The sequence below is a fragment of the Aedes aegypti genome, chromosome 1, assembly GCF_002204515.2.
Source record: "Aedes aegypti strain LVP_AGWG chromosome 1, AaegL5.0 Primary Assembly, whole genome shotgun sequence".
Taxonomy (NCBI): Eukaryota; Metazoa; Arthropoda; class Insecta; order Diptera; family Culicidae; genus Aedes; species Aedes aegypti.
In genome coordinates, this window is record NC_035107.1 from 191,885,975 (window position 1) to 191,901,982 (window position 16,008).

Consider the following 16,008-nt stretch of genomic DNA (forward strand, 5'->3'; position numbering starts at 1 on the left):
CGTAGCGTACTCTACTTTTATCTCTCTTTTTAACTATTTCGTTCGCACTATTGGCAGCACGGTTAGCTTCAGTTTGAGCGTTATCACGGCCAGGAAGTAATGTTTGTAAACAAAACGGCCAGCAAATTAAAGATGGCCTCCTAGCCACTTTTGCCAAGTCAGATAACCTTACTCTGGCTACAGAGTACAATGAACCAGCCTTGCACTGAAGTATGCAGTGCGGGAATTGTCATTACACAACTGAAACCAGTGCTGTAATGATTGATTACGCAACGCTTTATCATTACGTAACTGTTTTGAGTTGCGTAATGAATCATTACAAAATATTTTTTTAGAGATTGTAAAATAATGGTGAATGCATTCTGATACAACTTCTGATACCTTCAAGTAGTCTTTTACGAAATTGCAAAAAATGTACGTAACTCGTTGCAGAACTCGATTTTTACAGCACTCGTCGTAATTACGACTTGTCCTGTAAAAATCATCATTCTGCAACTTGTTCCGTTAACTACTATTATCAGGCATTGCAGAATTCGTTCTCATTGGAATTCGAAGCAAGATCAAAGCAAGCGAAGAAAAACATCACATCTGTATAGACCCATGAACAGCAATGTTTCTCACGTTGTAATTAGCCTGATAAATGAAAATAGCGAACGAGAGCCCCAAAGAGAGAGTGATGATAAAACTTATTTCTCTCGCTTATTTGGGGGTAGGTGTTTTATTTTACAGGCGCTGTAAACAATTGCAAAGCAACCGATAGCAATACTGTCCCTCAAGGTTTGGAGCTTGTTTAGATGAGTTTACAGTACATGCTCTGTTATCCCCCGATCTAAGCAGAGCTGTAGCAGAAGAAGACAAACAGACTCTCATGATGTGCTGCGGATCATGATTGTTACAGAGAGCGATTAGTAAGAGATATTCTCAATTTTCTTAAAATTGAATCTCTGAATCCTACTGATTTCACTTGTGTAATGACTATTACGACACTGCACAAGTCAGTGTAGGAATGTTAGCCGATTAGAAATTGCAAATAGTCTGATGCAGTATAATCGGAACGCATATCAAAAGTATCAATAGTCATTGGACAAAAAGAAAATTAAGATTCAGAAAAGGATAGGTAAAGCAAAATAAGCCAAACGCGTCATAATGGTATCAGAAACAAAAAGGGCGAAGCTGTTGGCAGAAACTGAAAGGGAAGTAGTATTAATAGATGCATATTGTTACTGTCATTTAGACCCCGACATTATTTTTGATTGAAATGATTTTGGAAACCGGTATGTGTTTAAATAGTAATGAAATATGAATGGACACCCAGCTTATATTAGCGAAAGTCTTCGAAAACTATTTGAAATACATATATCACAATTGGACGGAAAAAGCTAGGATTTGAAGAGGTTATTCCACTCTTTTCACATGAAAAAATAAACAAGAAGAAATTTCTTTCGATGCATTTCTTAGTCATATTTTGTAAACATATCGTTTTTATTATCATTCATCACATCAATGCACACCATTCAATCGCTTGCGCTCCGCCATCTCACATTCCGCATTATCAGGTGAACATTTCTTGGGCTGTTTTGGCAAGGACCAGAAGCGGTGATGCTTGCCAAACTGCTGCGCCTGTTCTATCGTTTCCGGCAGGGCTTGATGCAGCGTTTCCGGTAGAAGCAGTGCACAAACTGCCGCTACAGCTGACAACCCTCCAATTACTACAAACGGATACCGCACGTCATACTCCGTTCCAAGGTAAACCACATAAGGTCCCAAAATTCCAATCAAGTTGGACATGATCGCAGCAAATGCTAGCCCTGTGTTTCTCAGGCAGGTTGGATAGATCTCAATGGACTGGAGATTCACGGCGAAGAAGTTGATACTGATGCAAAATTTGATGGCAACCGTTAGCGCAATAGTTAGAGTTTCATACTCCGAGTAGCGAGCAATCATGTAGATGGGGATGCAGATGATGGTGGAAACAAGGAAAGCCATCGCATTTGAAAGTCGACGACCCAGGCTGTCGGAGAGATACTGTCCGATTTTGTAGGCTGGCAGCTCAATAGCACTCTGCCACAGGAAGTTCAGGAACGGATTACCATCCATTCGAGAGCTCAGTAGCATCACGGTGAAGTAGGTCAAGCTGACGACCATCCTGGGGAAGAAAAGGTTATTAAGGATTCGATATAGTTGGCCAGTAAACCATTAATTACAAAGTTCTTAAGGGCAATAGGGCAAAACCAGTTAAACCACCAAGTCGTTTTATTATGAAAACAAAAATCAGGGTGAACCTTTATTTACACCATCTTAAGCTACCGGATATCATCGTCAGCGTCTTTAAGTCTCACACCCTCTTCCATCTCCTGTCCTATCTCGACACCTTCGGTTCTAGGTTTTTTCGGCAGTGACCAAAACTTTTGGGTTTTCCCGAACTTCTGGGCTTGTTCAATAGTTTCTGGCAGTGATTGATGCAGCGTTTCGGGTAAGAACGATGCGCATGTAGCTCCCAGTGCTGACATCAGTCCAATTACTACGAATGGATATCGTACGTCGTACTCCGTCCCCAAGTAGACCACGTAGGGTCCAAAAATGCCGAACAAATTTGCCATAATAGCTGCAAACGCAAGACCCGTCTGCCGCAAACATGTTGGGTAGATTTCGATAGATTGAAGGTTGACGGCGAAGAAGTTTATGCTGACGCAGAACTTGATGGCAATCGATAGCGCTATGGCCATGGATTCGTACTCGGCATTGCGAATGATGAGCACAATCGGTATGCAGATGATCGTTGCAGTCAGGAATGCAAGAGAGTTGGATGCTCGTCGGCCCAGGTTGTCCGAAAGAATTTGGCCAATTTTGTACGCGGGAAGCTCGATGGCACTCTGAAATAGGAAATTAAGGAAAGGATTGCCGTCCAATCGGGAACTCAGAAGCACCAGAGTGAAGTATGTTATGCTGGCAACGATCCTAGAATTAAAGGAAAGGTTATATTTGGTACGGTTTTCAGGTGAACTACAGGCAATATTTACCATAACCAGAGACGCGTACAAGTGATCATGAGCACTGATATAAATAAACATTGAGTGAACATAGAACATTGAGGACACCACGTATATTATTGCATAGAACGTATTCTGCATTAATTCAAAGTGAATATAAGCCGCGTAGGTATAGGAAGCCAATGCAATTTTATATTATTCATTTGGTTCAATACATGACTACAAACTATTCCCATATTGCTTGTTCTGCCGCCCGATAATTGGTCTAAAGCTTCACCAAACACTTATAAATTGGAAAAGCTGGCTTAGGGCCAATGAAGTCATGCGATGCTCCATTCCGAGATAGCTCAGCAGCTAGTTCATTTCCTGCGAAGGAAGAATGACCAGGTACCCATACAAGGCTTACAGAGTTGATTAAATTCAGTTCCTCAATTTGAGTTCGACATGCGATAACATGCCTCGATCAGTTGACCAAAGCAAGAGCTTTTATAGCAGCCTGACCACCTTTTTTTCATTTTTTTAGCAGGGTACAAAAAAGCTTCAAAAGCCTGGCCTGTTGTGTGTTGGAATCTTCGCTATTTGCATACCCCCGTACGCTTCCGTCGTTTGTCTTTCTTTTTCAGTTCCTCTCTTTTTCTATTCCTGACTTCGCTGACTCAGTGTCGCTACTCTGCCTTTTTGATCTTCCTGTTTTTTTCTTCAAGCGGGTGCACATTGGGGAATTCCGAACCCAAAGGTGGAAAAAATTGATAACTTTCACAATAGAATGATAAAAAATAAGTTTTATAGCTCATTCGAAAGGAAATTTTCTCAAGAATCGATTGGTGATAGTTTCATGAATGTGGGGTCACTCTGGGATAAGCTATGGTGCCCGTTTTGCCCCAATTCCTTGAAAATTTTAGATTTTCATGTTGTTTTGAGTAAAACTGTTTTATTGTGGAGATTATTTCCCATGAAATCCATCATTTCTAGTCCATTCAACAATGTTTCACAGAGAACGTTATAAAAAGATGGAAATTTAGGGGATTATGGGGCCAAATGGACAATGAAATATTTTTGAAGAGGAATTTTTGTTTTAAATTTTTTCAACGTGTTTTTATATTGAAATAAATTTTAAAATAGTCTAATAATCATGAACATAGGTTGCAGGAATAAGTTGTATTAAAATTTTTACAATATGTATGATCATTATTTATGCTCTATGCAAAATATTGTGAATAATTTACGTTCTTATATCACAAATTCCAAACATTTCCAAACGATGTGCGATAGTTTGGGTAAACGATATTGATCTAAATGATCGATTGCCGTTAGCCTCATTGATAGGAGATAGTGGGAGCATATAGTTTTTTGGCTATTTTTGCCCCAATTCCCCTAAACACGATTTCTTCCGTAATTAATTCAACTTTTTTTCCCAAATCAAATTTATTGTGTACTGAATTGTTTATTCTGTATCTGATACAATATTTAAATCATAAAACATAGGAGATTTTGGGGATCTTTTACACATAAACAAAAAATAACCAAATAAAATAAATTAATTAACTCATTACGCGTGTTAAAGATGGACAAATTATGGGTGAAATTATGAAAAAATCCACGTGCTCGGCTGGGATTAGAACCCAGGACTCTTGAATGCTGGACGAGCGCTTTACGGGCTTAGTTGGTAAAACGCTCGTCTAGCATACAAGAGTCCTGGGTTCAAATCCCAGCCGAGCACGTGGATTTTTTTCATAATTTCACCCATGATTTTTCCATCTTTGCCACGCGTAATGAGTTAATTAATTTGATAACCATGCGGATTGGATTACCGAGCAGCTCAATATAAGCGTCAATTTATTTTGAATTATGTATTATTAACTACTACATCTTCAATCAAAATGTGTCATATTGAAATATATGGAAGATTTGTTTATGATCGCTTTTTCAGTAGTAGGGTGCAGGCAGAGCTACTTGGGCACTTCCACGCAATTTTATTCTCATGAAATTTCTTCAAAATTCAATTTTATTCTCATGAAATTTCTTCAGGTATGATTGTGTAACTAATTTAATTCTGAGTGATTTGTTTCAATCAGAAAAAAAACTGCTGATGGTTACTTAGTGGATCCGTTTTTGAGTGTTTTTATTTGTTTTTTTTATTTATGTGTAAAAGATCCCCATAATCTCCTGTTTTTGGATTTAAATATTGTATCAACTACTGAATAAACAATTTAGTACATAATAAAAATTTAATTCGAAGATATTTGTCCAATAATTATGAAAGAAATCGTTTTTAGGGGAATTGGGGCAAACATAGCCAAAAAACTATATGCTCCCACTATCTCCTATCAATGAGGCTAACGGCAATCGATCATTTAGATCAATATCGTTTACCCAAACTATCGCACATCGTTTGGAAATGTTTGGAATTTGTGATATAAGAAGGTAAATTATTCACAATATTTTGCATAGAGCATAAATAATGATCATACATATTATAAAAATTTTGATACAACTCATTTCTGCAACCTATATTCATGATTATTAGACTATTTTAAAATTTATTTCAATATAAAAACACGTTGAAAAAATTTAAAACAAAAATTCCTCTTCAAAAATATTTCATTGTACATTTGGCCCCATAATCCCCTAAATTTCCATCTTTTTATAACGTTCTCTGTGAAACATTGTTGAATGGACTAGAAATGATGGATTTCATGGGAAATAATCTCCACAATAAAATAGTTTTACTCAAAACAACATGAAAATCTAAAATTTTCAAGGAATTGGGGAAAACGGGCGCCATAGCTTATCCCAGAGTGACCCCACATTCATGAAACTATCACCAATCGATTCCTGAGAAAATTTCCTTTCGAATGAGCTATAAAACTTATTTTTTATCATTCTATTGTGAAAGTTATCAATTTTTTCCACCTTTGAGTTCGGATTTCCCCAATGTGGGGTGGTTGGATTGTTCCTAGGCGTCTCTGTGAACCGGCTGTTGCATTCACCGATATCAATGCCGGCATTTTCCGCTCTAATCCGTAATTCCTTCCGTCCGCGTTCTGCGGCTGTAACGGCGGGCTTGATGCTCGTGACCAGCTGCTTGATCCTGAGGTGGATATTGTTTTTAGTTTTGACGAATTCTTAGAGGTCGTTGACCTTTCTTTTTACTTCCGACAACTCCGACTTCTCATGCTGTCGGTCGTCTTGAACAGTGCTACTCCCCGACTTTGCTGTGAACACTTGATTCAAAAAGCCTGCATCCCGCTGGTTTCCCGGTGGCTCACTCGGTGTACTGCATCTGCTAGTGCTGGCTGCTACCGTCTGTGATATCACTGGCAATCTCTGCATCTTTCTGCTACTTGCGACTACTATCGCGTCTTCGTTTTCTCCGCTAGATGCTCCACCCAAATCGATTATTTGCTCCAAACGATTGGGTCCGCCGTTCGGGCCGCTATATCCACTCGTTGTATAGTCACCCCACAGTTATGGATCAACTAAGGGTCAATTTGAGGAATGAGTTCTGATATAAAAACATGGTGACGCTGCACAAAACAAAATTACCTCCCAGGCACTGCACAATATAGTTGTTCTGGGGAATGCACACAAAATTCGCGATTATTCACGAAAAAGTGTCGATTTCTGTCAAAATTCCAAACGTTGTCCATCCCACAGATGTGGAGCGTTGCCAACCTTCCAGATTGGTCTGGAATATTCCAGATTTTTGAGGCCCCATTTACCAAAAATCTGGAAGATCCAGATAAAATTTGAAATGAATTTGTAAGATTTTGTAAATAATTTGTAAGGTTCTCTGTATACGACACAAGCAATCCAGAGTTTTCCAGACAAATTTTCAAAATCTTCCAGATTTTTGAAAAATTGACATGGTATCCCTGCAGATGTGGATCAATGGGAAAGAAGGGTCCTTTTATTATGGATCAAATCAACTCATATTATGGATCAGAACACTATAACAGCAATTTATCTGCGAGCTAAACGAATGGTGTGTTAGTGAAAGCATACGTTTTGGCGTTTGTTCCGGAATCATCTTATCTCTGATTCATAACTGTGGTTTGGCTTTCAACGCCCCCCAATCAGCGGAAGGCTTTTTGTTACGCAGTGTACGACAACTCGTTTGAAGCCATCCGAACGATAGACATATTTCCTGTTGAGGTCACCAACAGAAACATCTATTGTGACAGCACATACATCTCTGGCAGTTAACTCGGAAATGAGTGTGGCAACGACTGCGTTATTAACGAGCATGCATGCGCGGGGCATGGAGCGTGAGTTTTCCATTTCAAGTTTGCTGAAACTAGCAAAAACTGGGTCCACAAGGTTACCTAGATATAAGTTCCCCTTACGAAAGTAGGGTACTTGAGCAAGCGCCACTTGGGTGCAATATTTTGTATGAGTCTGCAATGATTGATCGTAGCTGTTCTATTATGCTGAAGATTGGTCTTAGCTATCCTAACCGTAGCCACATATATGTAGGTTGATACTTACTTATTTGGCTTTACATCAATTATCTTGATAAAGCCTCGCCAACAATATTTCGCCAATTCCCTCGGTTCATGGCCGCTTCTCTCCATCCTCGACTGTTACCCACGCCTTCTTGTTCCGACCGGATTCGTAGCGAACACCATCTTTACAGGGTTGTTGTCCGGCATTCTTGCAACATGCCCTGCCCAGCGTATCCTTCCAGCTTTAGCTACCTTCACGATACTGGGTTCGCCGTAGAGTTGAGCGAGCTCGTGGTTCATCCTTCGCCGCCACACGCCGTTCTCCTGTACGCCGCCGAAGATCGTCCTTAGCACTCGGCGTTCAAAAACCCTAAGAGCTTGCAAGTCCTCCTCGAGCATAGTCCACGCCTCATGCCCATAGAGGACTACCGGTCTTATGAGCGTTTTGTACATCGTACATTTGGTGCGGGGGTGAATCTTTCTTGACCGCAGTTTCTTCTGGAGCCCATAGTAGGCACGACTTCCGCTGATGATGGGCCTTCGTATTTCCCGACTAACATTGTTGTCAACCGTCAACAAGGATCCGAGGTAGACGAACTCGTCCACCACCTCGAAGGTATCTCCGTCTATCGTGACACTGCTTCCTAGGCGGGTCGCGCTCAGTTCCGCCAACCAGCATGTACTTTGTTTTCGACGCATTCACCATTAGCCCGACTCTTGTTGCTTCGCGTTTTAGGCGGGTGAACAAATCTGCCACCGTTTCAAATTTTCTCCCAATAATATCCATGTCGTCCGCGAAGCAAACAAATTGTCCGGATCTCGCGAATATCGTGCCTCGACTGTTAAGTCCGGCTCTCCGCATGACACCTTCAAGCGCAATATTGAACAACAGGCTCGAAAGTCCCCGCTCGCCCTGTCGTAGTCCCCGCCGAGACTCGAACGAACTGGAGCGTTCGCCCGAGATTTTCACGCAATTTTGCACACTGTCCATCGTTGCTCTAATCAATCTTGTGAGCTTCCCGGGAAAGCTGTTGTCGTCCATGATCTTCCATAGCTCTACGCGGTCGATACTATCGTATGCCGCCTTGAAATCGATGAACAAATGGTGCGTAGGGACCTGGTACTCACGGCATTTATGGAGGATTTGCCGCACGGAAAAGATCTGGTCCGTTGTCGAGCGGCCGTCGATGAAACCTGCTTGATAACTTCCCAAGAACTCGCTTGCTATAAGTGATAGACGACGGAAGAGAATCTGAGATAGCACTTTGTAGGCGGCGTTTAGGATGGTGATTGCACGATAATTTTCACACTCCAGATTGTCGCTCTTTTTGTAGATAGGGCATATAACGCCTTGCTTCCACTCCTCCGGTAGTTGTTCCGTTTCCCAGATTCTGACTATCAGCCGATGTAGAGAAGCGGCCAACCTGTACGGGCCCATCTTGATGAGTTCGGCTCCGATACCATCCTTGCCAGCGGCCTTGTTGTTCTTGAGCTGTTGAATGGCATCCTTAACTTCTCCCATCGTGGGAGCTGGTTGGTTTCCGCTGTCCGCTGTGCTGACGTAGCCATCGCCTTCGTTGTCCTGACCTTCTGTGCCTGTGTTATCTGCGCCATTCAGGTGTTCATCGTAGTGCTGCTTCCACCTTTCGATCACCTCGCGTCTGTCCGTCAGGATGCTCCCATCCTTATCCCGATACATCTCAGCTCGCGGCACGAAGCCTTTGCGGGATGTGTTGAGCTTCTGATAGAACTTCCGCGTTTCTTGAGAACGGTACAGCAACTCCATATCTTGGCATTCCACCTCTTCCAGGCGGCGCTTTTTGTCCCGGAACTGCTGTTTCCGTTTCATTCTGTATCGTTCCACGTTTTGTCGCGTACTATGCTGCAGCATTGCAGCCCGGACTGCATTTTTCTCCTCTAAAACCTCCTGGCACTCTTCGTCGAATCAATCGTTTCTTGAGCTCCGTTCCACATATCCGACAATGCTTTCGGCAACTTCGGTAATGGCTGCTTTGACTGTCCTCCAGCAGTCCTCAAGAGGGGCCCTATCGAGCTCGCCCTCATCCGGCAACGCTGCCTCAAGATGCTATGCGTACGCATTGGCGACATCCGGTTGTTTCAGCCGCTCGAGATTGTACCGGGGCGGGCGTCGGTACCGTACCTCATTGATGACGAATAGTTTTGGGCGCAGTTTCACCATCACCAGGTAGTGGTCGGAGTCAATGTTAGCGCCACGATAGGTTCTGACGTCGGTTATGTCGAAAAAGTGCCGTCCATCGATCAAATCGTGGTCGATTTGCGATTCTGTCTGCTGAGGTGATCTTTAGGTGTACCGATACGGGAGGCTGTGCTGGAAATAGGTGCTACGAATGGCCATATTCTTGGAGGCGGCAAAATCTATCAGTCGTAGGCCCTAGGTATAGGTTGTTAATTTAAATTAAATAACAGCATATTCATAATCCCACCCTTATTTAGCCTCAGGTTTGAGACTGAAGAAAGGCAGCCAATTATCTCAGAGAAACACAAGCTCACCTGCACCATTGTACCGTTTTGATTCATATTACGGACAGCTTCAAATTCCGGACACTCTACTTTGTATGGGAAACATATCACACGAAATGTTTCAATTTTATCCGTTTAAAAGTTCTCACTTTCAAGACTAACTTCAATAAGAATTTTCATTGAAAATTTATAATTCCCAACTGCTTTAGACGTATCTTTAGTGGTTAGGAAATTCCAATTGATTATTTGAACTTTATATATGATTAACATGAGCTGTCCGGAATTCGAACCAAAGTGTCCGGAATCTGAGGCAAAACTAAGCACGAGTCCGGAATAAGAATCATGAAAGCTATTATGTAGACTAATGTTTGCGTAGAATAACACATCCTTGACATATGCATGCCATTTTAAAAAAGTAGAAAAGTTTGAAAATCTTCAAAAAATTGACGTGTTTCCTTAATTTTAAACCTATTTAGTAATTTTTTTAAATATGAAAAAAATATTTTGGATCACGCAAGCATGATCGAACATAATCCTAATTAGATAGTATGAATGTATTTTGTACCATAATTGAACTAAATATGGACAAATTTCAATTTTCGATAAGCACCTCCTGTCCCTCAGTTTCGGACAGCTTGATATGTTTAATGATATCTTTGTAATTATTGCGTCAGTGTCTCAAAATACTTTCATTTTTCATGGGTTCCGTCGATCATGGTATCAAACATGCAATAAAATTAAGAAGAATGAACATTCAGAACAACATCGTAAAATGTGCTATTTTTTATCATATATGGAAGAGGTTTTTGATAGGCATCTTGCAAACTAAGAAAAATTAAAATTATTCTTGTAAATGTTGCAAATGCATTGATTATAAATTATTCCTATAGTGTAGACATTCAATGATGTTCAAATTTGCAGAATTCGAGGCATTTCCAGATCGTGTCCGGTATTGGGTGCCACCTTTCAAGATCGATCAATTTGGTACTAAAATACATCATCAAAATGCATTGTCAAAATTCATATTTATATTTTCAAATTTATTTTTGTACACTATAAAAATGATATTATTTATTATAAATGGGTAACACGAGCCCATAAACTCAATATATTTCGAATTATGAATTTAGTGGCTTAAGTGTCCGGTACTGGGGGATTTCCCCCTACTGATGAGTTATACTTCACTGAGGTATTAAGTGTCCGTAATATGAATCAAAACGGTACCGGATAGTACAGGAAGGCACAATACTGTGCCTGGCGCGCTAGTACTCCGCAGACTCCGTTTGTGGTTACGTTTTATTCAGACCCCCGCTCCCTAACCATTCATTCCTAGGCACGGTATCTAGGCAACAGAAATTGGGGTCACCTGTGAGGTAGTCTTTTACCACCTGAACAGGCAGTCCGTAGTGTTAATTCTTAGCCAATGAAACAATCGCGACCGATACTGCGCGCCTATCTAGGCTGATCGGGAAAATGAAGTTAGGTTTAAAGAAACTTTTTCATCAAATAACTATGATTTTTCATAACAAATTGCAACTTTGTATTATATCTGAAACGAATTCCGGTACTCAATGGTACCAATCGATAACACGCGCATCATTTACAAAACAAATACAGCACAAGCCAGACAGAACAACTTTGAAGCACAAAAATGAGAAAAACTGTGAACGACACCACACCTCATACAGACAACAGCACGGCAGCTGTGCTCTGCGAGGAAACCCACAAAAGCCACTCGAGAAGCCCCGGAATACTCACCAGCACATCACACAGAAGATGGTATTTTTCGCCATCCGCCAGCCACTGAAAAGGGACGCCATGCCGTAAACGGTTTCCACTTTGCGGTGCGAAAGCATTTTCTCCAACGAGCGTTCGTCGAACGGCAGCTGCCGGATCCCGTTGACGTTGGCAATCTTCCGCAGCTCGCCCATCGATCGCTTGTAGTGTCCTCGGGTTGCGAGCCACCGGGGGGACTCAATCAAATATCTAAACGAAACCATTCGGGAGAGAAGCAGAGACGTGGGTGAGAAGCGAAGAGGAGCATTGGCGTATATAAGGGAGGGAGTCAGTGGGGGGCTCCCAAACTTGGGATTGGTTCTTCTTAGAATTTTTTGAAAAAGAAGTGACTTTCAAGCTGCATGTTGGACAGGGAAAGTGTACCAATTATAACTGTAGTGGTTCTCCATAGGGTCATTTGTGAATTTTAGAAATATATTTTTCAAATATGTTTTATCATAAACATATATTTGATATCGAACTATTTGAACACACAAAATGATTAATAATTTCATGATCATAACTGATACACCTATGTCATAAATTTTCAAAATTTCTGGATTATTATTGTTCGACTGGCAAAAGTAATTCAGATCATTTTCAGCTCAAAACGCCAATAAAGGTTATCCGATATAACATTTCCCCTGAAAATTTAAGCTATCTTGATATCAAACGTCATACTTATTATTTCCAATGAAAACTAGATGTAAGGGGTCTGATAACAAGAGAGCCTATATTATGTAATATCAGCTTTAGTCTGAACGTAGCATAAGATAAAAAATAAGAGAAAAAATCATACAAATACACGTTAGATTATAAAAAGATCCGATTTTCTCAAAACCATGTCATCTTAATTTCCTTACATTTTTTTTCTTGAGAAGCTTGAAGTCTAGCCATAACTTTGGTCATATAGCCTAGAATACTCAAATGTTTAAACATATATTTTTAGATTTTGTTTTTCATTTTTGATCATTTGAAGAACAATTCGAAAAAGCAATTGCTTGAGAAGGGGGTGAAATATGATCAAAATTATTACAGTCAACTCTCCCTTACTCGATATCCGGTACCTCGAAAAAATATATAGCATAAGCCTCCCCAATTTTGAATGCTTATATAAACAAATTAAGGAGGTTGAACTTGTATCTTGGTTTAGAGTTTCCTTTGAAACCTTTGTAGGGTAAATGATGGCTTCGCCACCCTGAGGATATTTTCGGCAGCACTAACTCATCGTCTTAGCATACAATATAAATTCGTTCCGGAACAATCAGCATAGACCCAGGCATCGAAAACAGACTAACGATTGGAAACTCGGATCATGAAACTGTAAGTCTCTCAATTTCTTGGGAAGTACCCGAATTCTTTCCGAATTATTGAGGGTCCGCAAGTTTGACATCGTAGCGCTGCAGGAGGTTTGCTGGAAAGGGTCGACGGTACATACGAATAGGGATGGTTATACCATCTACCAGAGCTGCGGCAACAGGCATGAGCTGGGCACAGCTTTTATCGTGATGGGCGAAATGCAGAGGCGCGTGATTAGGTGGTGTCCAACCGACAACATAATGTTAAAGTTGAGGATCAAAGGCCGTTTCTTCAATATCAGCATAATCAACGTGCACAGCCCTCACCTAGCAAGTGACGATGACGATAAGGACGCTTTCTACGCGCAGCTGGAAGGCGAATACGATGGCTGCCCAAGCCATGATGTGAAAATCGTTATCGGATATCTCAACGCTCAGGTTGGCCAGGAGGAGGAATTTAGACCGATCGTAGGGAAGTTCAGCGCTCACCAGCTTACGAACTAAAACGGCTTTAGACTGATTGATTTCACCGCCTCCAAAAACATGGCCATACGTAGTACCAACTTCCAGCACAGCCTCTCGTATCGGTACACCTGGAAATCACCTCAACAGACTGAATCACAAATCGACCACGCTTTGATTGATGCAAGACACTTCTCGGACATTATCGACGTCAGAACCTATCGCGGCGCAAACATCGATTCGGACCACTACCTTGTGGCGTTTAAAGTGCGCCAAAGACTTTCCGTTGTGAACAACATTCGGTAACGACGCCCGCCACTCACAATCTGGAACGACTTAAGCTACCCGAAGTCGCAACTGATTACGCGCAAAGCCTTGAAGCGTTGCCGGAAGAGGGAGAGCTCACCGAAGACCCTATTGAGGACTGCTGGAGTAGTCTCAGAGCAGCCATTAATAAGCAGAATTCAAAACTAGCGGTGCGCTAATGGTGAAAAAACGATTTTTCTAACAAAATTCAAGATGGCGGCCAAATTCAAAATGATCGCCAACATTTTTTCAAGTTTGAATGAAAGCTATATCTTTTCTCTATACGATGACACTAAGTTTGCTATGTGTTCAGAGCGAAATATGAGACATATCATGTAAAGAAATACCCAAGATAAACAAATAAAATCGTCTTTTTCGCAAACAGTTCAGCTAGCTGGCGTACGAGGTGTCCACCAATTTGAGAAAACCGAAAGGACCACTCTTAAGTTTTATCAAAAGCTAGCGATCAGTGACATAAAATTGGAATTCTAACGATGGGTGCCGATGGCGGCCTGGTTTCAGCGAGGATTGCTCTATATATACATTTTTTTATTTGAGAGGTTTTAAACCTGCATAGGTCATTCACCTCTGAATTACCTGATATGTTCGGCTGAATATGAGAATACTTTGCAGATGCTCAACAAATAATTTAAATTTGGTTAAATTCATCTGAATAGGAAACGTATGAAAATTAGCCCAATCTCACCCCTTCGAGAGGGTGACATTGGGCCAAACAAACTACACTCAGGAAAATGGACTATCGATAAACGTAAGAACTCCTCATGAAAATTCGCCACATGGAAGCGGATTGAAATTCATAAATTTACGTTATGAAACCGAAATTTAAAAGCAAAAATAGTCTTCGCGGCAACCTGGAATTGAACTTAAAACCTTGCTCGTGCGCACAGCCCTCGTCTATCGACGCCTTGATGTGGGTGATGCTAAAACGATAATACGTTCGTATTGCAATAATCGTTCTTTATTTCTTAAGGCATAATATATGCATTTTTATAGTCCAGTTCGCTGCGTGTAGAATTGATAAACAATAAAAACAAATCAAAAGAATCGTGTTTCTCTCAAGTATTTTAGAGCTTTCCAATAACAATTTATATGATCGACATGAATGTGAGATTACAAAATTATCTGTCTACCTTAAAGCGAGATTATCAATTTAATAAGGCCATTTTCAAGCTTTGTTCGATGATTTATGAAAAATAAACTACTAGTTCCATGAATCGAAATCGAAAATAATAATGACGTTTGCCTTTGTTTTAGGTGGGCTATAGTCCAACTAACGGGAGCCCAATTAAAACGTAGCACGCTTGAAGATGTGCAACAAACGAAATTTGACTGTAGTTGTAGATAACTTCAAAGAATACTACATTAAAGTTTTATATCAATATTCCAAATGCTTGCTGAGATATAGACAATATTACACACAATTCAAACGCAACTCTGAAATTCAAGTAATCCGATAATTGCGTTCCGTAGATTTTTCTTGCAGAGCACAATATTATGAACCAATTAACAATGATGTCAGGCTGCAAATCTTTATATGAAAAAAAAAAAAAAAATATGTGTATGAGTCGCATCGTTTGAGCCTACTTCCCATGCCCCTAGAGCAGTAGTTCTCAACCTTTTCAGAGCCGTGAACCCCTTTGAATCTTTACAAACGTCTCGCGGACTACCAGATATGGATGTCCTTTAAATCGATGTTTATGGAAATACCGAATCTTAAAATGATTTACCCTTCCGGTTGTCATGTGGTTGACCATCGCCAGAAGCACCACGCTGTTGCTGAGAACGAAAAGCGAGGTTGTCTCAACTGTGTTGTACAAAATACACAATGCGAATATTGAGGTGTCATTTGATGTCCTGGGCAGGCATTCTTATAAATCATGTTTGTAATCCACGAGAGATCTTAAGAAATTGTCAGTGCAAGAGTTCTGCTGTGATCTTTTGGAGGAGTCCACTAAGAATTGAGTCAAAAATCTACCTAGTATTATTCCAATAATACAACAAGGAACTTGATAAAGGATCTTGATAAAATTCAACAATTCATGCTGGGCAAGTAGGAACAACAGAAAGTAGCATTTATGTACGGTTCAGAACAAAATAAAGAACTTTGGCATTACCCGGATCCAATTTGACGGAAGGAATTTTCTCGGCCGAATTATCTGAAACTTAGTAATAAGAAGCGCTTGAAAACAACGAATATTGTGACCAAAT

General features: G+C 40.6%; 1 protein-coding gene across 3 annotated transcripts in view; it reads right to left on the bottom strand.

The window, feature by feature from the left end:
• Positions 1-1,463: 1,463 nt before the first annotated feature.
• The window catches only part of LOC5577500 (solute carrier family 22 member 21), a 54,339-nt gene continuing 39,794 nt past the window's right edge, over positions 1,464-16,008 (bottom strand). For 2 of the 3 annotated variants that reach the window (XM_021855858.1, XM_001656470.2), the window contains 2 exons: positions 11,696-11,923; positions 2,252-2,958 (listed from right to left, as the gene is read on the bottom strand). In XM_021855858.1, the coding sequence (XP_021711550.1) occupies positions 2,304-2,958; positions 11,696-11,923 (883 nt within the window). In that variant the 3' untranslated portion in view covers positions 2,252-2,303. Of the gene's footprint in view, positions 2,147-2,251; positions 2,959-11,695; positions 11,924-16,008 lie in introns of those variants that run through there. The other variant, XM_001656469.2, reaches the window with a different exon arrangement.